Consider the following 27,451-nt stretch of genomic DNA (forward strand, 5'->3'; position numbering starts at 1 on the left):
AAAAAGCCAGGAGTGATGCTGTGGCTCAAGTGGTATAGCTCTAGTCTTGAGAAAGCACAAGGACAATGCTCTGGCCTTGAGTTCAAGCCCCAGGACTGGAAAAAAAAAATCACTGTTCAAGGGGTGGGGGAGGGAAAGGCGGACAAAAACACGAGAAAGGGTATCAAGATTAGAGATGTAATGTATCCATTAACGGACAAATGTTACTGTAAGCCCTCTATACATTATCCTTACAATAAAAAATAATTCTACTATAAAAATTTTACTGTACTGATATATACCTCTTTGGTCCCTGAATTATAATATATACAAATAACTGTCCTTAAACATTTTGAATAGATATAAAAATAATTTTAAATAAACACCAAACCATACTAAAAGACAGTCATTGGATGTATTGCAAACAAAATTTCACCTACCGGGTTCTTATCAGGATGTAACTTCAATGCTAATTTCTTAAAAGCTTGTCTTATTTCTCTGCTGCTTGCAGTTTTGGATACTCCAAGTAAACTGTAAAAATCCTGATCAGTACCCACCAAAACGGCCAAATACACTATCAGAAGACAGAAACTAATCCCTTTTAAGTTTCTGATATAGTTATCTTTATTTAACCAGACTCCCATTCTCTTTTCTTTTACAAGTTCCAATTTAAGTGAACTTTAATATACACTGCTGGGTCCAGCGGATATAATTTGAAAATTTGAGAACTTCTGTCAGCATTACTTCAAAGACGAATCATGCATTCCAAAATGATCTCCAGAAATGTTTATCTAAAGAAAGAAAACCAGGCAGTTAAAATCATTGCAGCTGGGCGCGGTGGCTCACGCCTGTAATCCTAGCCACTCAGGAGATCTGAGGATCGCAGTTCAAAGCCAGCCTTGGCACTAAAGACCTACGGCTGGTGAGACTATTATTTCCACTCAACCACTGGAAAACCGGGAGTAGTTCAAGAGGTGGGGCAGTAGCCTTGAGCTGAATCGCTCAGGAGCAGTGTCCACCACCCACAACAACAAAAACCCAAAACTCACATTGCAAGGCTACAACAAAGTCAAACTTTTGAAATCACGCCAGCAGAAAAGGCAGTGTAGGAGTGCTGGCATACGTTCAGTTAACTTATGAGGACACAGGGCAGGGAAAAAACTATTTTCTCTTGCTTGTTAGGTATTCCTTTTCCTAGACCGCTCAGATAGTTCCTGATAGGTCCTCCCCCGTTACCTTTAAAATGTCCCCGAATGATACAACAGATAGCTTACGTGGATTGGTACACCGCGCCCTCTCCCCCACCCAGCTGTTTTCTAAGGTATTTACAGGGAGCTTTAATGGATTACTTTGGGAGTGTGGCTTGGTGACAAATCGCTTGCCTGGCATGCATGAAGCCCTGGGTTCAATTCCCCAGTGACACAGGACCAGACAAGGCCAGCGGTGGTGCTGGGCTCCGTGGTGAGTGCTCAGTGCCAGCCTGGAGCAGGAGAACCGCGGGGGCGGGCGGGTCAGGCCCCGGAACCGGGTGGGGGCACGGGAAGCAGCGCGCTCTCCCTGCCCTCCGTGAAGGTCCTGTAACGCCGCGGGGAGGCTGACTTCCCGATCGTCCTCAGCCTTGTGTCGTAGACCCACTGGGGATCCGAGCTCCCCTCTACCTGCGGCTGACCCTCGTCCCACAAAACGTACTTCTGAAGCAGCCTCTTTCTAGAGGGGAATGGGGGGAGGAAGGGTGAACGGGTGGACGGGGAGAGGAACCCGGCACGTCACCGCCGACAGGCACAGTGCTCCCCGCCCAAGGGCAGTTCTGGGCTGGGGGGAGAGGGGGCGGGGGGGACCCCGGGGAGGACCGGGCCGGCGGCGTCCGCGTCGCCCGAGGGGGAGGAAAGCCTGGGAAGCGGAGCCCCGCGGGGCAGAGGGAGGGAGGGGGAGGGGGAGGAGGGAGGGAATGTGCGCGGGGGGGGGGGGGGAGGATGACTGGGAGGACGCCGAGTCCCGGACCCGGTCCCGGCACCGCAGCGGCGAGCGGAGAGAGGCGGGCGCGGCTCGGAGGGCAGCCTATCCGGAGGCCCCGGGTCCGGGTCCGGGTCCCCGCCCCGCCTGGGGCCCAGCCCGCCCGGCCCCCGCCCGGCCCCGGCCCCGGCCCCGGCCCGCGCCCACCTCCGTGTGGGGTCCCGCAGCTACTTCCCCATCCTCACTCGCCGGCGGCGGACCCAGCCGGCCGAGCCCGGCCTGTGCGCGCGGAAGCAGGGCGGTCAGCGGCGCTCGCCGGCCGCGGGGCGGCGGCGTTCGGGACGCTGGAAGGGGCGGCCGCGCCGGCGGCGAGGACGGCGGCCGGCTCCGAGCCCGCTCGTGCCCTCCGCGCGGCGAGCCGGGCGGGGCGGGGCTGGCGCGGGGCACTGTGGGAGCGGCGCGGCGGCTGCGGCCCGCGCTCCCGCCCCGCCGCGGCGGGGTCAGGGGACGTGGCGCCGCGTGCGGGCTCCCGCTCCGGATCCGGGTCCGGCTCCAGGCCCGCCTCCAGCCTGTGCGCGGGACCGGCGCCGGCGCAGCCCGGGCAGCCCCGACCGTAAAAGCAGCCGGCGCAGCGGGAGGGCGGAAGCCCGGCCGGGAGGCCCCGCCCCTTCCCGGCCCCGCCCCTTCCCGGCCCCGCCCCTTCCCGGCCCGGTGCCGGGGACCGCGCTCGGCTCCCCGCTCCCGAGACACCTAGCAGTGTCTGGAGGAGACGCCGGGAGCTCTGTCAAGGTGGGAGACGCGACAGCCTTTTAGCCCCACGCTAGTGCACAGTTCCAGGTTCCCCAGGGCTGCTTCTGACATCAGGCGGTTCTCTAGGAGGGGAAAGAAAGGAAAAGCAACCCTTTCTTCCCTTCCTCTCCTCCCCTTCTCCTTCCTAGGGCACACCTTCCCTCTGACTTCGGAAGGTTCTCACTACGTATGCCAGGCTGACCTCGAACTTACAACTTCCCCTCCCCACTCCCTAAGTGCAGGGACATCACACCTAAATCGTGCCGGTTCTTTTTAAGAATGGTATGTTGGTGGCAAAGTGTGCTGAGTGTGATCCATTCTTGTGGATACTGTTGCTTCTCCGTAGACAAAGGCGGGAACATGTGCATGTAACATGCATACATGCATGCATACATACATACATACGTGCATACACGCATACATGCATGCATACGTGCACACATGCATGCATACGTGCATACATACATACATACGTGCATACACGCATACATACATGCACGCACGCATACATACATACACACATGCATACATCATGCATACATACATCATGCATACATGCATACATGCATGCATAGCCACACACTCATGCCCACATATGCATATGTAAAACTGAGTTTATACCAATACTTCGAATTGCAGGGCAATGCGACAGACATTTCGACATTTATTGTCTTCGCTTCCTTTCCTTGTGGTTAGCTCTTCTTCCTGATGATAAAATCCCATTATCCTTCATGTCCTCATTTGTTCATTTTCCTCTTATGCAGTTACCAATTTCCCATTGCGGAGACTAGCCTATCCCCCATGCAGTTGCATTTAGTTTCTCACACCTTCTGCTGAACTGTTCATTCTATTCAGGTTCCAGTCTGTGCATGCTCCTCTCTCATAGATTCCTGCCTCACATTGCACAATGTGCAGAGCAACTTTGTCCTCATACTGGTTGGTCTCTGACACTGTACTAGTTCATCTGGTAATTTTTTTTTGTATAAAAGGAAGGACCATGACTATTATTAAATTCCCATTTTAATTACATTTTAAGAATGTATTAGAAAAGATCAACAGTGGATATGAGACAACTGAAATGGCCCAACTGATAGACAATGTCTTGGGTGGCATTAGTTCAGATGAAAAGAATGTTTATTTGTAAGAGCTCATTTAAGAATAAAAAGCAATACATACATAATGGAACATTTCATGACTATACAAAAGAAAGAAACTATTAATTACAATAAAATATATGAAAAAACAAAAGAAGGAAACTGCTATGTGAAACAATATAGATAAATCTGGAGGACATTATTCTTAGCCAATACATATGATCTTAAAACATTGCCATAATGAAATATTGAAAAATACTAAAGTAATAAATAATATTGAAAACAGCAAATTCCAAGAGCACAGATAAAGGGAATACAAACACTTGGGTATAGGGAATAGAAGAAAATAAACTTTTGTTTGTAAGAAATATATTCTGGGACTTTGATGTGCAGCATGGTGTTAGCACTGTGTTGTCTACTTGAAATTTGATAAAACTATATCCTGTGTTCTTACCCTTAACATGACAGTAATTATGAATTGTAATAGACATGTAAATTAATTCAATTATTATAATTAGTGTACAATGCATATATACATCAAAAGTACTGTGTATCTAGAGAATATACAGTTGCTAATTCAGTAAATACAAGAAAGAAACTAGGGGGTATAGATAATATAATAAATTGTCTATAGTGAGGAAGCAAAAGATATTTGAAGACACATTTCTATTTCAAGTAACTAGTCTCCAGATTGTCCTCTGAGCGGGACTAAAACAGGACCAGCCTCAGTATGATAAATCAAAAGTCCTTAGCTCCATTGTGTATACATGAGATATGATGCAATAAAGGAATCATTTCATTTTTTTAGTTCTATCTGGGTAGCCACTTACCTTTCAAGATCAGTTTCCTTTGAAAATACTTTCTGTAAACCTTCCAAGCATATTTGATCACTCTATTCTTTATTATTGTATTTATCATAACATCTTTTAATTACATTTCCTTGGTTGGTCTATTATACTGAGTTCTTTGAAATCATGAATCCAGTTTTATCTGTTTTTTTCAATGCCTTGCTAGAAAAGTACTTGGCATCTACAAAATAAACTCACTAAATTGGAACAAAAAATCAATATTCATTATGTTCAAAGGGGAAAGAGTAGCCCTTTCTTCCTAAAGTTGTTGTCTGTCATTCACAGAAAGTAAATGTCAAGTAAATAATGTAAACATTATAGTCTACAAGGACATTATTTTAGCACTCAGAGGAGAATAAGAGAAAAGTATGGATGCTCCTAAGTTGTAAAAACAAACAAAAAAAAGAATTCTTCAAAGAATTTGGAAATTAGAACCAGAGAAAACTAAATGTCTAGGGAAGGTTCTTTGGTAACTTGCCCAAAGACACTAATCCAAATGTAAAGGGACATAAGGCATGTTTCCCGTTTCTTGAAGCCTGAGGCGATGTTATATGATATGAAATCTTTTTAAAGTTGAATTCAGTGCCTTGCACTTGCTAGACAAAAATGCTTTCACCAGTTGAATGTGTGGACAATAATGTGCTGCAATAATTGCCAGAAGAAGCAAAATTAGACCAGTCTCTTGGTAGACATCTCATTGGTAGACTGCGTTTCCTACCTCATGCCACACTTGCTTTAACTGCCTCTCTGTAAGGATCTGTTCTTAGCCACATTTTAGCAACTCTTGATTGGAAGCATAGAAGTGTTCAGACTAGATCCTGCCTATGTTGGGTAGAAATGATTTAAAATGTTTACTTCTTAAGGTAAAACTTAAGTAATTGATTTGGTATATTTCTTTCTTGCTTCTGGCATATACATTTAATGCTATAAACTTTTTCTTAAGCATTGGTGGCTCATGCCTAGCAATTTACAAGAGAGAGCTGTTGATCATGGTTCAAAGCCAGACTAGGAAGGAAAGTCTGTGGGAGTCTTACTTTCAATAAACTACCCCCTACCCCCCCCCCAAAAATAAAAAAAAGTCAGAAGTGGAGCTGTGGCTCAATGCTTGTGTCTTCAATTCAAGCCCTAGGATGGGCACAAAAAATAATGAAACACACAAAAAATAAAAGCTATTAATTTCCAAGTATTGTTTTAGCAGTATCCTGTAGATTTTGATACTTGGTGTTTTTATTTTCAAGGAAAATCTTTTCTAACGTTTCTTGTAATTCTTTCTTTCTTTCTTTTTTAGCCACCTTGAACTCAGGGCCTGAGCATTGTCCTTGCACTTTCTCAAGGCTTGAGCCTTGTTAACAAGGAATCGAACTGGGTCTTCATGCATACTAGGCAAGCACTCTACCACTAGGCTAAACTCCTGGTCCCTTTTCTTGTAATTCTTTTTCTGCCCACGATCCTTCTTTGGAAGTGATGAGGAAAATACTAGCCCCTCCTTCTAAGAATGTTATAACAAAGACACTGGAGTATTGTAGAAATGAAGTGCTTTAGAACTAGCCTGTCATAATAATTGTTATGCTTCCACCTATTATTTCCATTGCTTCATTTACCTTTGTTTTGCTCCCTTCTGATATAGACACCTCAATTTTCTCAGTAACTTCCGTGGCTGTAAACATTGGAACATAGTTAAATCACCCTTATTCTGTCTTGTTCCTTTGTTACTATCAGTGTGAAATCTGAATACTGCTAAGTTGTTTCTTGGATTCACCAAACTTTGGATGAGAAACAACCAGTGTTTGTCTTTTGTAACTTCTGACTGCCTTAGCAGCCCTGTGCCTTTCATTATTGTGTGCCTAGAACATAAGAACAAAAAAGAAAAGCAGGCAGGGGCCTGGAGTTTGGTCTAGTGGTAGAGCACTTGCCTGGCATGCACCTGGGTTCAATTCCTCAGTACCACATATATAGAAAAAGCTGAAAGTGATGCTGTGGCTCAAGTGGGAGTGCTAGGCTTGAGGAAAGCCGAAGGACAGGCGTGAGCCATGGCACCTGACATCACCCTCTTTTTAAAAATAAAATGATATTACATAGATTAATATGTATCTATGATATACAAACCCTTAGCCTAATTTTGATTATGTTCTAAAAACTAAGTGCCAGTGATTGTATATAGAGATTCCCTTCTTGAATACTTGTTTGTTAAACATGTCATTTGAAATATGATGTAAAAATCAATGTTAATAAATTCTTTAATAAAAAGATTACAAATCCAAAATAAATAAATAAATAAATAAAATGGGACATAAATTTTACCCATCCAGGCATAGATTCTGCTTTGCTGTCTTGGGACATTTCCTCTTTTCTCTCACTATTACTCAGCTCACTGATCAGAATCAGGATTTCTAATCATTTTCCTACCCCCATAAGTATATGCCATATATTATCATCAGGGATTTTTTTTAACATAATCGCTAGTCATTCAATAGCTGAGAATGTTAATGAGAAAGATAGACCTGTTTCTTCTCCATTGTAAACTGAACTTAACAGGGACTTAAAAAATTGTCAGTAAGTAATGAGCTGTTATTAAGAATAACCCAACTTTTATGTAACATAAAATGTATATCTTAATCTAATTCCCTCTCCTCCTTAGATAAAAGAAATTCTGTCTGGCTTTTAGACTATCAAGACCAATTTAGATGATCCACTTCTACTTCACTAATCAGCATAAGTACAAGAACAAATTCACATCATTAACTTTCATCTCTATGTACCATTAGGACTAAAGCATTAAAAACAATGTTTATTCTTTCAGAAAGTACTCTCTGGATAATTTTTTCCATCTGAAAGATCACAGGGAAGATAGTGAATAATCTGCACAAATTCAAAAGTAATATATTTTAACTATCACCAATTTTTATTTTAATTTTTTCATCGTCGGGATAATGTAAGAGGGGTTACAGTTACACTCGCCAGGTAGTAGGTGCATTACTTCTCACACGTTGATACCCCTTCTCCTGTTTTTGTTTCCATTTCCCTCCCCCCCAATCACCTTGTTTAACCATAAGGGCAAAAAAGAGAAGAGAAATAACATAGTAAGAACAATCACACAAGATAAAGCTCTCATTTCCATATCCTAGAGATCCTTTCATTTACTCTCATCCTATGTGACCTTATGCACCTAGGTTTTGAGCTATTATAATCCTTTGCTAGGAGAGTCCTAGATATGTATTAATTTATCACCAATTATTAACTTTATTTCTAACAGGATAGCACTTGAGGTTAGCCCAATTACATCAAGGGGCTGGGAGAACAATATTAGCCGATTTTCTAATAAAGAGTTTAAATTGACTCAGAGAGAAAATTACTAAGATAGCATATGATATGAAGTGAAGAAAATTCTAAAAACCTAGAAGTCAGTGCTAAAAGGTATCCACAGGAGCTAAACCAATGGCTCACACCTGTAACCCTAGATACTCAGGAGGCTAAGATCTGAGGATCATGTTTCAAAGCCAGCTGGGATAGGAAAGTCCATGAGACTGTTATTTCCAATTAACCTCCAAAAAGGTAGAAGTGGAGCTGTGGCTCAATTGGTAGAGCTCTAGCTCTGAGCAAATAAAGCTTAGGGATAGCACTCAACCCCTGAGATCAAACCCCAAGTCTAGCACACTTAGATTAGACATGCACAGAATATTGGTATGAATTCATTGTAATTGTTTATATGCCACTTTACACAGAAATATTTCCTGTTTGCTTTTATAATTATGAAAAATAAGACTTCCTATTTTTTCGGACCCCTCATATTCCCTCATATTCATCCATTACACATATTATATATATATGTATATATGTATATCACATATAACCTTTTCCCAGTTTTGGTCATTGTCCCTAGGCTTCACATATACTAGGCAAAAATCAACCACTGAGTATGTCCCCAGCACATAGCTTTTATTTTGGGGAAATGTGGCTTACTAGAGAATTACATTAACATTAAAAAAGAGGGACACAATGTGAGTCACAATTAGAAAGTGGTGTGCCTTGTGAGATTGTTACTCATGGCTAGGGGAAAGTTGGGAAGTACAATCCTGCAGGCAGCAAGTTGAGTTTTATGGATAAGAGCAGGGATTATAGAAAAATGGGACAGATAAAGGTTTGAATTCCAAATATACCATCTTAAATTTGGGCTCTGTAAAATGCTATGGTTCTGTTTATGTTACAGGATTCTTTTGAAAATTACAAAAGACCTCCCCCAAAATGGTATGGTATGTGAGAAGCATTTATTGAATGATAACAGAAATGAAAAGCAAAGAAACTTGTTTGTACAAAAATATTCTTGCAGCAGAGAGTGTTATCTCATCATGCTATTTTAGGTTGGGAAAATATTTCTTATGTGTTTGCAATTGTCTTCTAAAATTCTACATACTCAAAGCAGTCTCCTACACTCTTGATTTTTAGTTGAAAAATGATGAAGTCAATTCTAGAAAAATAATGTATTAACATGCTTGATTTTTTTCAATTGTATTTTATTGGCAGGATGATATATAGATGGATTACAGCTACCTTCATAACACATAACATGCTTGATTTTTAAAAATTATTGTAAAGTGTATTTATTATTTGTATCAAAATCACCATCACCAGCAATTTTTTTTCTTTTTGCCAGTCCCGGGCTGGAGCTCAGGGCCTGAGCACCGTCCTTGGACTTTCTCAAGGCTAGAGTTCTACCACTTGATCCACAGTGCCACTTCCAGCTTTTTCTATGTATGTGGTACTGGGGAATCGAACCCAGGTCTTTGTGCATGCTAGGCAAGCACTCTACCACTAGGCCAAACTCCCATCCCCCAAACCACCAGTATTTTGTTTATCAACCATTCAGTGAATTGATAAAAACCAATTTTTAGAGATTGAATAGTAAAAACAACTTACTTCTGTAATTTATTCCATTCATCAAAATGTTACACTTTGTGATCCTAAGCAATCACATGATCAGACCCATTTCTTTGCTGGGAGAAGGACTAAAGTAGATTTTTACCTGACTGTGGATGGTCAGCTATTAGTGTGGTACTTTGTTTATAGGCCTTGCTTATCATGATGAACACGATTGCTTTATGGACTTTCAGGAGGGGCTGGGCCCCAAATATTACTATTTATTATTTCTTCCCTGCAGCTAAAATCAGAAAATTTGATTCAAAGAGAATCAAGACATTTATTATTAGTAGTAAAGGACTGTGCCAGGGAAAGGCATGCATCATGAATTCTGAAAAATAAATATGTTATTGCCTGGTATTGCTGTTGTTTGACAAATATTATTAAGTGTCTCTATTCTTTGGGAACTAGAGATGTCTCAGAATGAAATACATTGTGTTCCCATGTTCTCCCACATGAATATATTTAGAGATGAAATCAACTTGAACATCAAAGATAGCCTCGAGGGAGAACAAAGTCATAGCCAGTCAGTTTTATTCCTTTGTCTTAGTGATGAGAAAATTATATGCTCACTATATGCTAGTATTTTCTGGGTCTTCAAAGAATTTCCCCATGATAGTACAAGGTAACAGGAAAAAAGAATAGCAAAAAAGAAATGTGTTTACATTCACTGCATTGAGATAACTGGTATTAATATGATTCTGTGCACCATTTAGTTTTTACAATCTGTAAAAATATTCAAATATTTTTGCTTTGTTCTATTTTAAATCATATTTTCTTCTTATTTTGAGAGGCTTCTGCTTATCTCCTTTGCCCATTTGTTAATTGACTTATTGATTCTTTGAGGTTTCAGTTTCTTGAGCTCCTTGTATCTTCTTTAGGTTCTGGTCAGACATGTAACTGGTAATGATCTTCCATTTTTAGGCTGCCTTTTTAGCTTAGTAACCGTGTTCTTTGATTCATTTTGAATAGATATTAATTATCTTAGCAGCACAACCATTAGGAGAAATGCTGCTCTTCAGTGTTACTCTTTTGATACCTGAGGGAAGTTAAACAGAAAACAGAACAGATTTCAGCTTGATGAAGTCCTCAAAGTGGAGGAGAGGAGCTGATATTTGGCTCTAGGCACAGTGATGATGATGATGATGATGATGATGATGATGATGATGATGATGATGATCTATTTTATTTATTTATTGGAACTGCATGTAAGGCTTCATTATTATTTATCACTGCAGTGAGGCTTGCTACCCAAGTAATTTCTGCCTATCTCTTCAATATAGTAGGGGAAGGAGCAAAATTAGAGTCAACCACAGTTAAGATCTCAAAATGACTTATAATTTCTTCCAAGTACAGGTGTGTGTGTGTGTGTGTGTGTGTGTGTGTGTGTGTGCATGTACATTTGGGCTTGAAATCAAGACCTGAGTGCTTGTCCCTTAGCTTCTTTTTTTCCTAATGACTTGTGTACTGTCATTTGAGCCACTGTTCCACTTCTGGCTTTTCCAGCATGAGCTGTTTTTGAACCATGATTCTCCAATCTGAGCCTCTTGTGTGGTAGCTAGGATTATAGACATGAGCCACAGATCCCCAGCCACAAGTATGAACTTTGATCATGTTTCTGATTCATCTACCTGCTGACAGATTTGCAAAAGCGGCCCTCTTTCAGTCAGTCTATTATACAAACATTAAAAGCGCAAGTGCCTACTATATAAGGGAGCTGAAGGACAAAAGAGGGCAAGAAGAAAAGTAAGTATCTTTTTGCCTAGTAGTGTACCATCTTGTTTTCTAGTGAACATGGCCGGAAGGACAGCTACCGCTCTGTCCATCCAATTGCTCTTTTGTCACTATTCTTCCTCTAGGGGAAAGAAATGTCCTTGAGGAAACAGGTGGAAGGGAACTGGTACTCCGATTTCTTACTCCTCCAAATTACCACAACTTGTCTTTGAAAGACTATTAGGACAATTGGAATTACATTGTTAAGTTGGAACCAAACTCAGATATGTTAAGCAACTTTCTATAATCATGTAGCTGAGTGCAAGTGTCTGAGACCACATTTAAAGAAGGGTATGTCAGACTCTAAGGCCCAGGTTCTTTTCTCAGTGCTGGTAGTTCTGCTCATGAGTTTTATCTTTCCCTTTTATTTTGGGCATTTTAATGCAGACTTTCTGCAGACTTATCTTTAGGGACAGGGCTGGATTTCATGAAGGGTGGGGATAATTTCAGATGTCTTGTTGACCTCTCAGAAGGGTCTGTTTGACAGTTTTCAAATAATAAACCCATCTATACTATTTAGAAGTTGTAATGTTCCCTTTAAACTCAAAATAGCTAATCATGAAGGAAATAAGAAGCTCCTAGAATCTAAGACATATTTGCAGCTTAAGCATGACTTTCTACCAATGATATATGTTATTTTCTTGTCCAAAGTTAGCTGGGCTAAACATTTGGAAATAAGGAATAGGTTTCTGAGAGACTGAAGAAAACATCTGGATGTGGCTTAATTGTAAGATATAAAGTTTGTTGAAACAGGGAAGCTACCAGGGGAAAGGGTGGAACAGTTCAAGTATCTTGGTTGATTCCAAGATACTTGGGGGGAAAAACAGAAGTGAGAATGTCTACCTCAGACAGTATTGTTAGGACTGAATAGATTCGTGTGTATAAAAGTTTTAAGATTTACCTACTTTCCAGACACTGAGCCTTTGCCTTTCAGAAGAGATTTGAGAATTTATCAAACCTTCATCTTGAATCACAAAATGTAGTGTTGGAAGTTGAACATAGATATTATTCTTCCTTTTCTTGATATAACGTTTTTAACACTCCTTGTAATCGCCTTAGTTTCTATTCTTGGTACACAATGCCTAAAATACTTAAAACCTGGACAAAATTTTTGTTGGCTATGCAAGTACAAAAAGGGATATAAAGTTCAGACATGGGACAGGAATGATAGAGCAAATTTGTTCTGTGGATCCTGTGTCTCTCTGCCCTTAACTGAATCTTCTGAGAAGAGCCAGAGGACAATCTTTTACAAATCATTAGAATGATATATACTTTAATGAGGGCTATACCCATAATCCCTTTTATGTTTTTAAATTTTTCTTTCTTTAGTATTAGACATTGAACCCAGTACCTCACACATACTAGATGAATGCTCTACCATGAGCCACACCCCATTCCCATCCCCATCTCCCTGAAAGTCACTGGTAATGGCTCTCCTTTCCTAGGATTTATGATTTTAACAGGGGGGACAGGATCATGGAAGACTGCAGACAAAGTGGTATTTAGCTGCCAAAGATGAAGTCATTTATGGTGACTGAGGTCATATTACCTCATCTAAAGCTATGTAATCAGTCTTTTCCCCTCTTCTTTGAATCAGTCTTGCTTTGTGGCTTAGGCTGAATTCAAACTTGCCTTTCTCTCACCTCAGCTGAAGTACTGGAATTATAGGCCTGTATTATCAACATATGTATAGCTAAATTTGGTGAAGTCTCCATAGTTTTCCTTCCCCTCTTCTATTTTTCATGTTTTTTATATAAAAGTTTCAAAATAGTTTTGTTTGTGATCTTCTGAATTTTCACACTAATTTTAGTAATCACTGTATCAAAATCATAGAACTGAATTTGGCTGTAATTATATGTTTTATAAGTTAATTGGACAGACTACACGTTTCTGTATTTAGTCTTTATGTATTTTTATAGGATTTTGTAATGTTTCATACATTCTTTGCTAAATTTATTTCTAAGGGCTTTATGTTTTTATTGCTATATTAAAAATGCTTTTTTTTTGCCAGTCCTGGGCCTTGAGCTCCTGGCCTGGACACTGTCCTTGGGCTTTCTCAAGGCTAGAGCTCTACCACGTGAGCCACAGCACTATTTCTGACTTTTTCCTATGTATGTAGTACTGAGGAATTGAACCCGGATCCTCGTGCATGCTAGGCAGGCATTCTACCACTAGGCTAACCCCTTGGTCCCTAAAAATACCTTAAAATGTATATTATAGCTATTTGTTGTTAGTGTACAAAAATATATCTGGCACATTACATCCACTTATAGACAGTCATATTACTAGTAAGGCCAGTTTTGTAGTCTTCATTTTAACATTAACATTTCCATATTTGTATTTCTTTTCTTTTTTATGCTAGGACTAGGGCTTGAACTCAGGGCTAGACTGTTTTGGTATATTTGTTCAAGGCTGTACTCTATCATTTGAGCCCTATCTCTGTTTCTGGTATTCTGTTGGTTAATTGGAGATGAGAGTCTTACACACTTTCCTGTATGAGCTAGTTATGAATAATGACCCTGAGATCTCACATTCCTGAGTCTCTAGGATTAGAGGTGCGAGTCACCAGAACCAGGCTCCCATCTTTTATCACTTCTTATTTTTCCTCATGCTGAGGACTTCTGGTCCCATATTAAATAATGAAATGATGGGGACTATCAAATCTTAAATGTTTGTGGGTCATAGGGCTTAAACTGGGCCTGGGCGCTGTCCCTGAGCTCTTCAGCTCAAGGCTACTGCCCTACCATTGAGCCAAGCCCCACTTTTTGCTTTCTAGAGGTTAATTGGAGATAAGAGTTTCAGGTTCTTATATGGGATGAGGCTAAATGAAAGGATCTCCAGGATATGGAAACAAGAGCCATATAATGTGTGATTGTTCTTAATGTGCTGTGTTATTTCTCATCTTTTTTGTTATCCCTTGGTTATCTCATATTGTTACAGTATCTTGTTATCCAGTACATTGTATAAATGTTTATTTGTTTATTTGAAATAGGATAGGGAAGGGGGTAAACAAGATGAGGGGAGGGGATGGGGAGAGGGAAATGGGGACAAAAACATGAGAAAGGGTATCAATGTTTGTAAGAAATGCACCTTCTATCTGGTGAATATAATGTAGCCCTATTAATTACAATAATAATAAAAAAGAGTCTCAGGTCCTATTGTGCCCAGGCTGGCTTTGAACCTTGATCCTCAGATCTCAGCCTCCTGAGTAGCTAGGATTACAGTTGTGAGCCACAGCGCTGGCCTTAACTGTAATCTTTCTGCAAATAATTATGACCCATAGTCTTTGTTTGTAATCAAAGATGGAGTCATGGCAGGTGATGACTAAACCTTCTTTCTCGTACATGCACATTTATCAGATAAGAACATTTCTGCCAGGCATAAAACCTCCCAGGTATATACTTAAATGAAAAGTGATTAGAGCTTTGCAATCTGGGATAGCAATTTAAATTATTCAGAGGCAATGTCAACTTGAGTATTTAAGAATCTTTTCAATCTCTGTCATAACCATGAAACTGAGAATTGATTTATGACAAAATTGCTGTTTAAAATCCTCTCTTCATGTCATCTCACTAGGCATAAACACTGCAATGTTAGATGTGTCCTTCAGAAGCTTTTTTTTTTTTGGCCTTCATCAAAAATTGATGCTAGGCATTGGGAGAGGAAGTCAGATTCTGTGGCTATACTTCTGTGTTTGTTTTCTTTTGAGACATAACTAATTATACATAGTGAGCAGCTTAAAACAATCCTCACAGGACATAGCAGAGCACATCTTAGGAAGCTGAGGTAGGGAGAATATGCACTGAAACCTTGTCTCTAAACAAAACAAAACAAAAATAGCTGCAACAACAACAAATCCCTGTTTTTATCTTTCAGAGTTTCCGTGGCTCAGGAATGTGGGCACTGATTAACTATATTCTCTACTCATATTCACAGGACTTCCCTTAGTATAGCTATTCTGTTGTTCTCAGCAGATATGAGGCATTTTGTACACCCTGTGGAGTGGATGGCAGAATTCAATTCTCCAAATCTCTAGGGCTGAGGACCTAGTGTTCTTGTTAGCTATTCAAATGACCACTTTAAGTTATTAAAGTCTTCCCATTCCTGTAAAATCTTTCATCTATTGGCAGATAGTTCACAATGTGGCTATTTCCTTCTCTCTACTAAGCCTATCAGAGAAAATTCTTGTTTGTAAAGTGTCACCTGATTAGGTTAGGACACACAGATGCCTTCTTTTTGTTTAACTGATTTGGGACCTTAATTTTATCTGCAAAAATCCTTTTCTTGGTAGATGAAGTAACAGTCATTAGGACAAAACTCTCATGTTCACTGGATATACCAATGTACAAGGTGAGGAAATTATAAAGGGATGGTGGGCAGCTCAGGACTTTCTAGGACCCTGGCTACCATGACCACTTTGTATACGTGGAGTGCTACTTCCCCTTTCTCACAGGAGCATTTTCTTCCTCGTTTCATAGCTGCGTTTTATAAAGATGTTATGAGATTTTTCTCTTCTTTAAAAATACTATGTCTTAAATGGAGTGTTTGGCTCTAGCTTCATTTCCTAGCACCCAATTGAGAAATTGTTTTTGCAAGTCAGAAATTTGGTAGTTTAAGGGCTTTAAGCCAATAATCCAATAGCTTTTGGGTTTTACTGCTTTATTTAAAACTTCAAATTCATATAGTTGTTCAAGGGAGTTACAAGGTAACATTTCTAGTGCTACTCTGTGCGTGTGTGTGTGTGTGTGAGTGTGTGTGTGTGTGTGAGTGTGTGTGTGAGTGTGTGAGTGTGTGTGTGAGTGTGTGTGTGAGTGTGTGTGTGTGAGTGTGTGTGTGCGTGTGTGTGCGTGTGTGTGTGTATGTGTGTGTATGTGTGTGCGTGTGTGTGTGTGTGTGTGCGCGCGTGTGTGTGTGTGTGTGTGTGTACTGGTCCTGTGGTTTGAACTTTAGGTCTGGGCCCTGTCTCTGGGCTTTTGTGTTCGGGGCTGGTACTCTACCACTCCAGGATTTTTTTTTGTGACAACTTAAAAATTTTATTTACTTTTTATTTCTTTATTTTTCACTTGTATAGAGTTGATATACAGAGAGGTCACAGTTACATGATTCAGGTAACAAGTAATGAGTGCAATTCTTTTTGGACCTGTCTCCCCCTCCCTTACTCTCTCCCGATTTTCCACTTCTGTCCCAACCCAGACATATAGTTATTTTTCACAGAGTGTCTAGTGAGTATCACTGTTGAATTTGTTCATTCTTGTTCTACCATTTATACACCCTTCCTTTCCCTCCCAAATACAAACAAACTAACAAGACAAAAGGAAAAGAAAAAAAAACAGCAACAATGGCAACTAAAAATGTCTATTTATTTAAATTTTTATTGTTGGGATAATGTATAGAGGGGTTACAGTTACATTTGTCAGGCAGTAGGTGCATTACTTCTCACACAATGATACCCCTTCTCATGTTTTTATCCCCATTTCCCTCACCCCACCCCTTCCCAATCATCTTGTTTTCCCTTTCCCTTTCCTATTTCAAATAAATGTATATACAGTATACCAGGTAACAAAGTTAGATATAGTAACAATATGAGATTAACCATAAGGGCAAAAAAAGAGAAGAGAAATAACATAGTACATTAAGAACAACAATCACACAAGATAAAGCTCTTGTTTCTATATCCCAGAGATCCTTTCATTTAGTCTCATCCTATATGACCTCATGTACCTAAGTTTTGAGCTATTGTAATCCTCTGCTAGGAGAATCCTAGATGTGTACTAATTATTACAAATGAGGGAAATTATTGAACGTATGTTTTTTTGGGTTTGGCTTACTTCACTTAAGATGTTTTTTTCCAAGTCTTTCCATTTCCTTACAAATGGGGCAATGTCATTCTTTCTGGTGGCAGCGTAGAATTCTATTGTGTATAAATGCCACATCTTCTTGATCCGATCATCTACTGAGGGACTTCTGGGTTGGTTCCATATCTTTGCGATGGTAAGTAGTGCTGCAATGAACATCGTTGTGCTAGTGGCTTTAGTATGTCATTGTTCCTGGACATTAGGGTAAATGCCAAGGAGTGAGATTGCTGGATCATAGAGGAGCTCTATGTTTAATCTTTTCAGGAATCACCAAACTGCTTTCCATAGTGGTTGGAGTTTATACTCTCATCCACAGTGTAGTAGCGATCCCTCCTGGCCACATCCCTGCCAGCATCTACTGTTATTAGATTTCTTGATCCTGGCCATTCTAATTGGGGTGACGTGGAATCTCAGAGTTGCTTTCATTTCCATAAAATGTCCATTTTTTGATATGATCATCTGCACAAAACTTTTGAGCCTTTGTCTATCATAGGAGTTGTGCAATTCTGGCTTTTTGGTGGTTAACTGGTAATAAGTGTCTTACAGACTTTTCTGCTTGGGTTGGCTTCAAACTGTGATCCTTAGATCTCAACCTCTTAGGATTACAGGCACTAGCTTGTCCAATGCTTTTGAATTATACTCCCTTTACCATCATCCTCTCCCAGATTTTACTGTGTCTTGGGAGCTAAGTTTTATCTATCACAAAGCCACAAGTTACACACAAACACACATACATGGTGAGGTATTTATTGATAACTCCCCCGTAATAGCTTACTGTTTACAAGCTGTCACACCAGCCCCATATGTCATTATGCTTAGCAACATTCTCTAGGTAAGGTAAGGGTCCTTGGGTCAGTGACTGCCCAAATTATGTAAATGGAATTAGGTGGAATTTGTAAATCCACAAAAGAATTCAAGTCTAGAGCTTTTTCATACAGCAGCTTCACTATTATATGAGTAGAGTTTGTAAATATACATAAATTTGCATAAAATAATACAGATAGATTTTTATAGAACTGGAGGAGTGTGGTATTATTTTGTTTTTCTCTGAAGTGGTTCCAAAAGATGAATCTGTCTTTTTCCTGTAGATTTATGTGCAGCTCTTTTTAAATTGGTTTTTATTTTTCTATTATGCTCTGTAACTTATAATTTGGCATATGTTTTTTGACTGCTCCAGGTTCTACTTGTGTTTATATGAGGCTGTATATCTTCTTAGTTACAAGAAGGAACATATGGAAACCATGCCAGCTGACAAGATTTATTCAGGCCGCTACATCAGTCACATTCATGCTTTTCCTTAATCACATTTCATTGTCTGCAGGCAAAGCTTCTAACACAAGAAAGACACTACTGTCCAGAATAGAAATATTCATGAGATTTGGAGATTTATAAGGCTAATCTACCCTGCCAGCAGTTTTTGTTAAGTACTAGGTTTTTAATGATCGGAAATGATGGAAATTGGTAGATGACTTAAAATAAAATTATTTTGAGTGGTTTTATATCAATAATTTGGATGAGGCCTAGTAACTTCTCAAAATAAGAAGTTGGAAATATAATAGAATTTAAGAACAAGTGCAAAATAAGAGTAGCAAACATTAGTATGCACATGAAAGAAAGTTTCTGGGTTTCCCATTTCTAAATGATGATCATCCTTGGACTGACACAAGGTTGGATGACACACAAAAGGAAGAATACTAATACACATTACTACCAAAATTCTAAAAAATAAAGTGAGAATATTTAGTTGGAAAATAGATGGAGACATACATATTCTAATGTGCATAATATAGTTTAAGGATTATTTGAATAAGTGTTAGCATATTTTTTCATGCTTTAGGTGCAGCTACTCATGGAAGACTAAATAAAATGATATTACAAAGATCATTTGCATTTTCTGTAGAGAATTTCTAATATCATTCCAAGGCATGCAAAATAATTGGCTTCATTTTATTTGCTGATGATTTATCTCTTTGATTCAAGCTACATCCAAAATGGACAAGTGACAAGTTTCCTTCTGCTTGCTTTCACAGTTCAATCTTATCAAAATAGTATTAAAGAAAAATAATCATAGGGGCCAGGAGTTTGGCCTAGTGGTAGAGTGCTTGCCTTGTATGCACGAAAACCTGGGTTCGATTCCTCAGTACCACATAAATAGAAAAAAGCTGGAAGTGGTGCTGAGGCTCAAGTGGTAGAGCTCTAAGCATGAAAAAGCTCAAAGATAGCACTCAGGCCCTGAGCTCAAGCCCAGGACTGGCAAAAAAAAAAAAAAAGAAAGAAAAGAAAAGAAAAAGAAAAATAATCACAGAGCACACACCAGAGGTAAGTTACAAGGTAACTATCACTGAAGCAAGATATAGCTAATTACTAAGACTGTCAGAGTTTTTGATCATAATGTTTTCATTGTTAAAACTTCCAGATCTGTACTTTGTTTCTAGATCTGTATCTCAGGAGTCTTGGATCTTTTTAGAAGAACACAGTGACTAAGTGGAAGATAACAGCTTTTCGAGTAATGTGGTTTTATGATGGCTGTGACTTGCACCAAGTAGAAGGTGAAATATTGGGTAGCTCTATCTAGTAATTGAACAATGTAGAGAAATAGTGACTGTGTAATTGGTTGGATTTTGTTAATGGTTTTGGAAATTTTGAAGCAGAGCTGCAGGCTTAGATCAGCCAACCATCAACTTGGGACACTGTGCAAATCAGAAGACATTCCTACAGTACGGAAAGGAGATGCGTATCTTCCACAGTCCGACACTAGAACCAGAACTTATTGTGACAGTGATTGAGATGCAAAGGCAGAGTGAGCATTTCTTTGCTTAGGCCTAACTAGAATCATGAACCTGGGTGTGGAAACCTCAGGTTAGAAATGAGGATACTGGGTAGATGTGCCAAAGAATTGCGAACCTATTGTTGCCTTATGTTAGCAGAAGTGACCACTACCTAGTGACCAGAAGAGAGAAGCTTCTCTCTTCTGGAAGCCTCTTACAGAAAATGAAAAATCTTCAGTAGAGGAGACTGCCTTGCTCTGGATGTATGCTGTCCTTGTAAGAGGTTCCTTCCTTCCATCCTTGCTTATGGGCTAGAAAAAAGAGCCAAGTTCAAGCACAGCTTGAGGGGTTAAAGTCTGAGGGCTTTCAGAGAATTGCAGGATCTGGATACTCCATGCCTATAAGGGCTGAGGAGAGAGGTGTAATGTGGATGAGGATCTTGAGGGAGTTAGCTCAAGGCTTGGTGCAGAAAATAGGCTGGTAAGTAGAAAGTTACTGACATGGGTTCATAACTCCACAATTCAGGATTTCATGTTGGAGCATGAACACCTATAGCTTATTCCACTGTTGCACTGACCTGGCCTTTAAGGCTAGGTGGTAGCTAGAATGTCTTTGACAGAGTGTCAAAGATTGGAGTCAGAATCTCTGGGAGGAGGGTCTGTTTGAAGTGGAAAACTCACAATTGCCTCTGCTTCCTGGAAAAGATCTGATGCCATTTGTTTCACAAAAGTAATATGAATGCACATTGAAGCAGACATGATTATCTTTAGAAGTCCTGCTAAACACTGCTACCTGTAGTTGTCTGGAGAGCATGGGAATGATAGGATTCCAGCCTATCTGAGGCCAAATGGTGGCAGACTAGACATAACTAAAGGTCAACAAGGCCAAACCAGTAAGGAGCAGGGACCGGTTTGTGGGGATGTGTGGCTAGCACTACTCATGCGCCATGTTGTTAGAGAGATATCAGCAAGGCAATTGTTAATGTCAATTCATGGAAAAACTGAGCTGTAGACTGATAACAAATGGGACAAAGATGATGGAAAGCAGATTCCAGATCTAATAGAGTTCACAGGGTTTACTGGAGTAAGACCCTGACAGGCTTTTTTATGAGTATTTTATGTGATATAGCAGCTCCTTCACTCCCTCCCTCCCTCCGTCTCTCCCTCCCTCCTTTCTCTCCTTTCTTTTGCATTCTTTCCCTTCTCCCACATCTTGCTTTGTTGTTCTGAGATTAGACCTCAGATTTTCATCCTGAGTTGACTGGCACACTGTTCTACTTGACCCACAACAATAGCTCTGCTTATTGTTGGTTGTTTTGGAGATGGAGTTTCCTAAAATTTTCTCTGTGAGCTGGACTGGAACTGAAATCCTGTAGATATCAGTCTCCTGAGAACTAGGATTATCAGATGTGAACCACCGGTACCCAGTTTCATGCCTTCATAAGAACAAGTGTTAATGGGAGTCCTGATCAAAATATAAAGTGAACTTGCAATTTAGAGATTACAGGGACAGGTGCTATCCTCAACCTTGAAGAATGCAGCAGTATATCCTCCAGCTCACTGCCTGGAATCCATCTATGTCAAATGAATTTTGGTAGGCTATCAACACTGTGAACTTAAGTGCTCAGCCCAACAGTATCTATGCTTAAACTTTTGGTCTCTTCTAACATCAATCAGTGTAGTCTATGTACTTGGTATCAATTTAACAAATGCATTCTTTTTAATCACCAACAGTCAATAGTTTCAAATTTAATTAACTTTTTTTTGTCGGTCATGGAACTTGAACTCTGGGTTAAATGAACTTTTACATTAGAATGGCAATGATGTACTATTACCCGAGGGCATGATTAACAGTCTTGCCCTCTACATGAATACAACCTGTGATAGACTGAATTATTTTAGGATTGCACAGATTATTATGGTGGTCCACAACAGTGATATTCTTGTGCTAACTGGATCTGATGTACAGATCTTAAAAGGTGTGAGAAACATCTTAGTTTTAGAGAGCTGCTTTGTTGTGAAGCATTGTAGGGACTAATTATCCTCATTATACCAGGATAAGGGTAAGTTACTGACTTTGTTGTTACTGTGAGTGAAATTAAGCTCAGTATTTAGGTGGCTTCTGGATTTTTTTTTTAAGATAGCATACTTCAAAATACTGTTTTGATCCCTTTATTGAGTCTAAGTTTTGAGTGAGGAGGACATACCATGAGAAGATTGTCCAGTAGGTCTGGAATATTGTGTGAGCCTTTGTTTCTTTGCATATCCAATTATGCAAGTGATGGATGCGGACTTCAATAGGAAAGTTGTAACAGGTTTCCAGGGCTTAGAAGCAAGAATGTATTCCACAGGTGAGAAATACTTACCAATATACTGCTGAAAACTAGAAAAGACTTAACAATTATTACTTTTCTGCCAGTCCTAGGGCTTGAACTCAGGGCTGGGCACTATCCCTGAGCTTTCTCAAGGCTAACACTCTACCACCTGAGCCACAGCATCACTTCCGGCTTTTTCTATGTATGTGGTAACCAAGGAATCAAACCCTAGGGCTTTGTGCATGCTAGTATGCACAAAGGTTCTAGGTTTTACATTTTGTTTATATACCCATTTTTATGCCCATCATTACAGCTTTGTGATCTATGGACCTTAAGAGTATAGCAACTTTTCTTTTCTTTTTTTGAAAAGTTAAAAATTCCTTAAGTTGTTATTCCTGGTACCACAACCACAATTTACAGGACAATATACCTGATGTAATGAAAGAAAAAGAAAAAGATAAATCTACAACAGATAAAAGACCTCAGGAATGTACATCTAATTGACACTACATTGCATTAATCAGTGGCTGCACTTTTTGCAAACTGTGGCTATGACAGTCCTGAACAAGAAGGATTTCCTATAAGGCCATATAGTATGAAGCTAAATGAAAGGACCCCCAGGTTATAGAAACAAAAGCCATATAATGAGTGATTGTTGTCCTTAATGTACTTTGTTATCTCTCATCTCTTTTGCTGTCCCTTGGTTATTTCATATTGTTACAGTATCTCACTTTGTTATCTGATATATTGTATGTATGCTTATTTGGTTATTTGAAATAGGATAGGGAAGGGGTAAAACAAGATGAGGGGTAGGGGTCGGGGGAGGGAAATGGGGACCAAGACATGAGAAAGGGTATCAATGTTTGTGAAGTAATGCACCTTCTATCTGGTGAATATAATGTAATCCTTCTATTAATTACAATAAAAATATATGAATTTTTTTTTAAAAAGAAGGGTTTCCTGTTTAAGCTGCAGTAACTTTTCTGACTGGATCATCGTTCCTTCTGTGGCAGATTTTTACAGTTCATCTAATGCATTTCGGACGACTGTCTCAAAGTAACCTGCAGCTTTCCTGACAACTCCTCGCTCTCTCTCCTGCTAAGAATGGTAGCCTGTTGAATAATACAGGATAAAAAAATATTACACATGAACAGTTCCTCATACTCATTATCATCATACTAGAAATGTAAAGATACCTACCCTTATTCTGTTGTTTTGAAAACCTTCTGCTACCATATCCACCACTTCCACCACCAGATCCATAACCACCTGGAAACACAAATGCAGAATTTTCAAATATGCACTAACTTTAAGTTAAAATAGCTCTCCAGGTTTTTATTGAAAATTATTTACCACCATATGGACTACCAGAGCTTCTTCCACCAAAACTGCCCCCCTTCCTGGGTCCATAATTTGATTGCTGTTGTCCACTGTAATTTCCAAATTCATTAGTTTCCACCACCACCAAATTTCCTCCTTCATTGTAACCATCATATCCTCCTCCTCCACCACCATGTTCATAACCTGGTCCACCTCCACCATAGCCCCCTCTTCCACCATGTCCAAAATTACCTCCACCACCTCCAAAGTGTCCTCCATGACCCTTAAGGTCGCCACATCCACCTCCACAACCCCTTTGTGATCCAGCAGACTGCATCTCTGGTTTAGAAAGGGCTTTTTTTTGTTTGTTTTTTTAAAAATTTTTTTATTGTAATTAGTAAAAGGGTTACATGATATTTGCCAGATAGAAGGTGCATTAATTCACATACATTGATACCCTTTCACATGTCTTGGTACCCATTACCCTCCCCCTACCCACCACACCCCCCCACCCGTCTTGGTTTTCCCCACTCCCCTATCAAATTTCAAATAACCAAATACAAATAAATTCAATATATCAGATAACAAAGTGAGATACTATACCAATATGAGATAACCAAGGGACAGCAAAGGAGATGAGAGACAACATAGTACATTAAGGACAACAATCATTCATTATATGGCTTTTGTTTCCATATCCTGGAGGTCCTTTCAATTAGCTTCATCCTATATGGCCTTATGTATCAAGGTTTTGCTCTATTGCAGATCTCTGCTAGTAGAGCCCAAGGTTTCTACTGATTATGACAAATGAGGGAAACCATTGAGCCTAAGTTCCTTTGAGTCTGGCTTACCTCACTTAATATGATCTTTTCTAAGTCTTTCCATTTCCTAACAAATGGGGCGATGTCGTTCTTTCTGACAGCAGCATAGAATGGCTTTTTGCACTTTACAATTATATCCATTAAGTGTGTGGTATTTCTGTTTTTTATTTGGGGGCTGGGAGAGGGGGTGGGTGGTGGGCCTTGAACTCTGGGTCTGGGCGTCTCCCTGAGCTCTTCCAGCTCAAGGCTGGCCGCAGATCGACTTCACACATTCAGCGTGGTATTTCCGAGCAGCAATTTCATCAACGTATCACGAGCATCAAAAGTTACAGAAGGCAAATCCCCCCCCCACGCTGCCTGCCTTCCCTCACTTTTATGGCTTCAATCTTGCCATATTTTTTCAATGTAGTCTCTCAAATTACATTCTTCTGTGTCTTCTTCAATTACCTCCCCTCCCTGCCCCTCCACACCCACAGGCGAACTTCCTTGGTCGTTAGACCTGCTCCCGCTTCACCGAATCCTCTCCAGAAACTGCCCTCTCCGGTTGTACAACTCGTCGACCTTGCGGTGGGTGCAGCACCCACGGCTGCAGCCACCTCTTCCACACAAGAGTAAGTCCCCAAAACAAAGCCCGGGAAGGCTTGGTCGGAGGCTCTGTCCCCACACAGTCTGTGGGTGTGCTCCATGTCTCAAACCGTCCTCTTCAGCGGGCATCTGTAGTTCCCAGACCACCAACAAACAGCTTCCGCAGTTGCTGTGGCTCTCTCTGTCCTGGCTCTGCTCTCCCCACCCCTGCAGGCAGTGGAGGCCCCCACAGCCAACTCGGGCTGGACACCACCGGGCGTTGGGCGGCGGTTTTATCTCCATCTTGAGATCAGACCTTGCCTCTTGCAAATCGAGTTCAGTGTGAGACAGAGAGGATGGCAACTTCTATTTGCTATGTCTTTCGTGGGTTTATAGTAACTTACCTATTTGTAAAAGCAAGCTGCAGACAGAGGGTCTCAGGATTACATTATTAAATTCAGTTTCCCCTTTGGGGCATTATAAACTGAAATGAATACCTCATGTATAAACATTCACACAAAAATGGATACCATATTTATTGTGGTCAAATTTGTAGGGCAGAGAAAGAGACTAGAAGGAAAACACATCTTAAGGAGAAACCTTTTGTTGTTGTTGTTGTTCTGATTATGTAGAGAGGGAGCATTTAAAGATATTTTTTTTCAGGGAAGCACTGTTTTGTGGAGACATACATGTTTGTTGCAACAATTGTTAAATTTAACACATTTCTTAGTTTCAGTAGGAGCAGTCAGAAATTTCAACGATTTCATTTCTCTCTAACCTGATATTAAAAATACAAGTAAGACTCTAGAGGGCACTCTACTCCCATTGTGTTTTAAGAGATGGAGGATCTCTTCCATGCAGAACGAATGCAGGTACTCAAATTTCATGGTCAATATGTTTAAGAAAGCTGGTCCTAAAAATCAATATGGACTAAGAGAATTTTTTTTGTTCTATATTAAATGTTTCCAGTTGGAATGGTTTAAGTCTGATGCTCAGTAGAAAAATTCTCAAGAAAATATCTGTACATTTAAAAAGGTGTAGTTATGAATAGGTAGTTGTGATTGCTTCCCATGCCTTATTTCATGTCATTTTACTTGATTATTCTGTATGATTTCTATGACCATTATTATTCACCTTGAATGAGAACTTTTCTTTTTCTGAGGGGAAGAGTATGACTGACTGGCAGTCTTGCCTGAAGTAGTCAGATTCTTCCTTATGTCTATGCATATTAAATCTATTTGGTAGGCCTCAAAATGTTCCTGGGTCACATCATGTGTTAAACGAAAGTTTTGTAGGGCTGAACTTATATAAGTTGTCAAAACAGAATTAAATGTTAACACACATATCATAATATTTGCCATATGTCTTTTTCCCTGGGTTTGTCACATTCAAGTGGAAGGTGAAACTTTGTTTATGGGGATCTTGACTTAGTTCAGAGTCCAGTTTTGCTTGTGAGGAAAAAAATCTCAATTTGATAGCATTTCAGTTATTGCATTCAGAACTCTACAAAGCATTCATGTTTCTCTATGTTCTTACATCTAGCTGCTTTACATATTTTCTTATCTGCCTTATCTGTGTTTAAAATACTTGTGTAGAACTAGGATCATCTCTTGGTAGCCAATATATTTCTTGAATATGTTTTATAACAATAAATATTGTTTCATTATGTTGGTTTATTTCACCCCCTCCCCCCAAGTGTAAAACTCTCTTTACCTTCCCTCTTTTCAGCCGGAGTTTTGTTCTTGTGTGTAGGCTCAACTTTCTCAGACTTGACTAGGGGAGTTGAATTCTTAAGAATAAATTGTTTTACTATTTCTGTGCATGGAGGCCACCGTCACAGTTTAACTCCAAGCCAGCAGAGGGCGCAATGCTACCTGCTGTCACTTATGCATACCTTAAAAAAATTCTTCAGTTGTGCAGAGCTTCTGTATGGCAAAGGACATAGCTAGTAAATTAATTAGGAAGCCTACAGAATGGGAGAAGATCTTCACCAACCATACAACAGACAAAGGCCTCATATCTAAAATATATCAACAGCTCAAAAAATTGAATCACTCCAAAACTCATCTCCAAAGAAACAACCATCCCATTAAAAGATGGGCCAAAGACTTAAAAGAGAGTCTTCTCTGAAAAAGAAATAAGAACGGCCTATAGACACATGAAGAAATGCTCGACATCTCTGGCCATAAAAGAACTGCAAATCAAAACAACTCTAAGATTCCACCTCACTCCAGTTAGAATGACCAGGATCAAGAAAACTAACAACAGATGCTGGAATGGATGTGGCCAGGAGGGATCACTACTACACTGTTGGTGGGAGTGCAAACTCGTTCAACCACTATGGAAAGCAGTATGACAGTTACTCAAAAGACTAAACATAGAGCTCCCCTATGACCCAGCAATTCCACTACTTGGCATTTACCCAATCATCCAGAAACAAGGGCATACTAAATCCACTA

At 40.0% G+C, this 27,451-nt stretch overlaps 1 protein-coding gene and 1 pseudogene across 1 annotated transcript in view; both read right to left on the reverse strand.

The window, feature by feature from the left end:
• Dnajc10 (DnaJ heat shock protein family (Hsp40) member C10) overlaps positions 1–766 on the reverse strand; it is a 42,376-nt gene extending 41,610 nt beyond the window's left edge. Inside the window, exon 1 of the mRNA XM_090342515.1 lies at positions 420–766. Within this exon, the coding sequence (XP_090198641.1) occupies positions 420–623 (204 nt within the window). The 5' untranslated portion in view covers positions 624–766. The remainder of the gene's footprint in view (positions 1–419) is intronic.
• Positions 767–2,682: 1,916 nt separating this feature from the next.
• Positions 2,683–25,114, reverse strand: LOC150056103 (heterogeneous nuclear ribonucleoprotein A3-like; annotated as a pseudogene).
• Positions 25,115–27,451: the final 2,337 nt, after the last annotated feature.

This window comes from Megascapheus bottae, chromosome 12, assembly GCF_031878675.1.
Source record: "Megascapheus bottae isolate mThoBot1 chromosome 12, mThoBot2.hap1, whole genome shotgun sequence".
Lineage (NCBI taxonomy): Eukaryota > Metazoa > Chordata > Mammalia > Rodentia > Geomyidae > Megascapheus > Megascapheus bottae.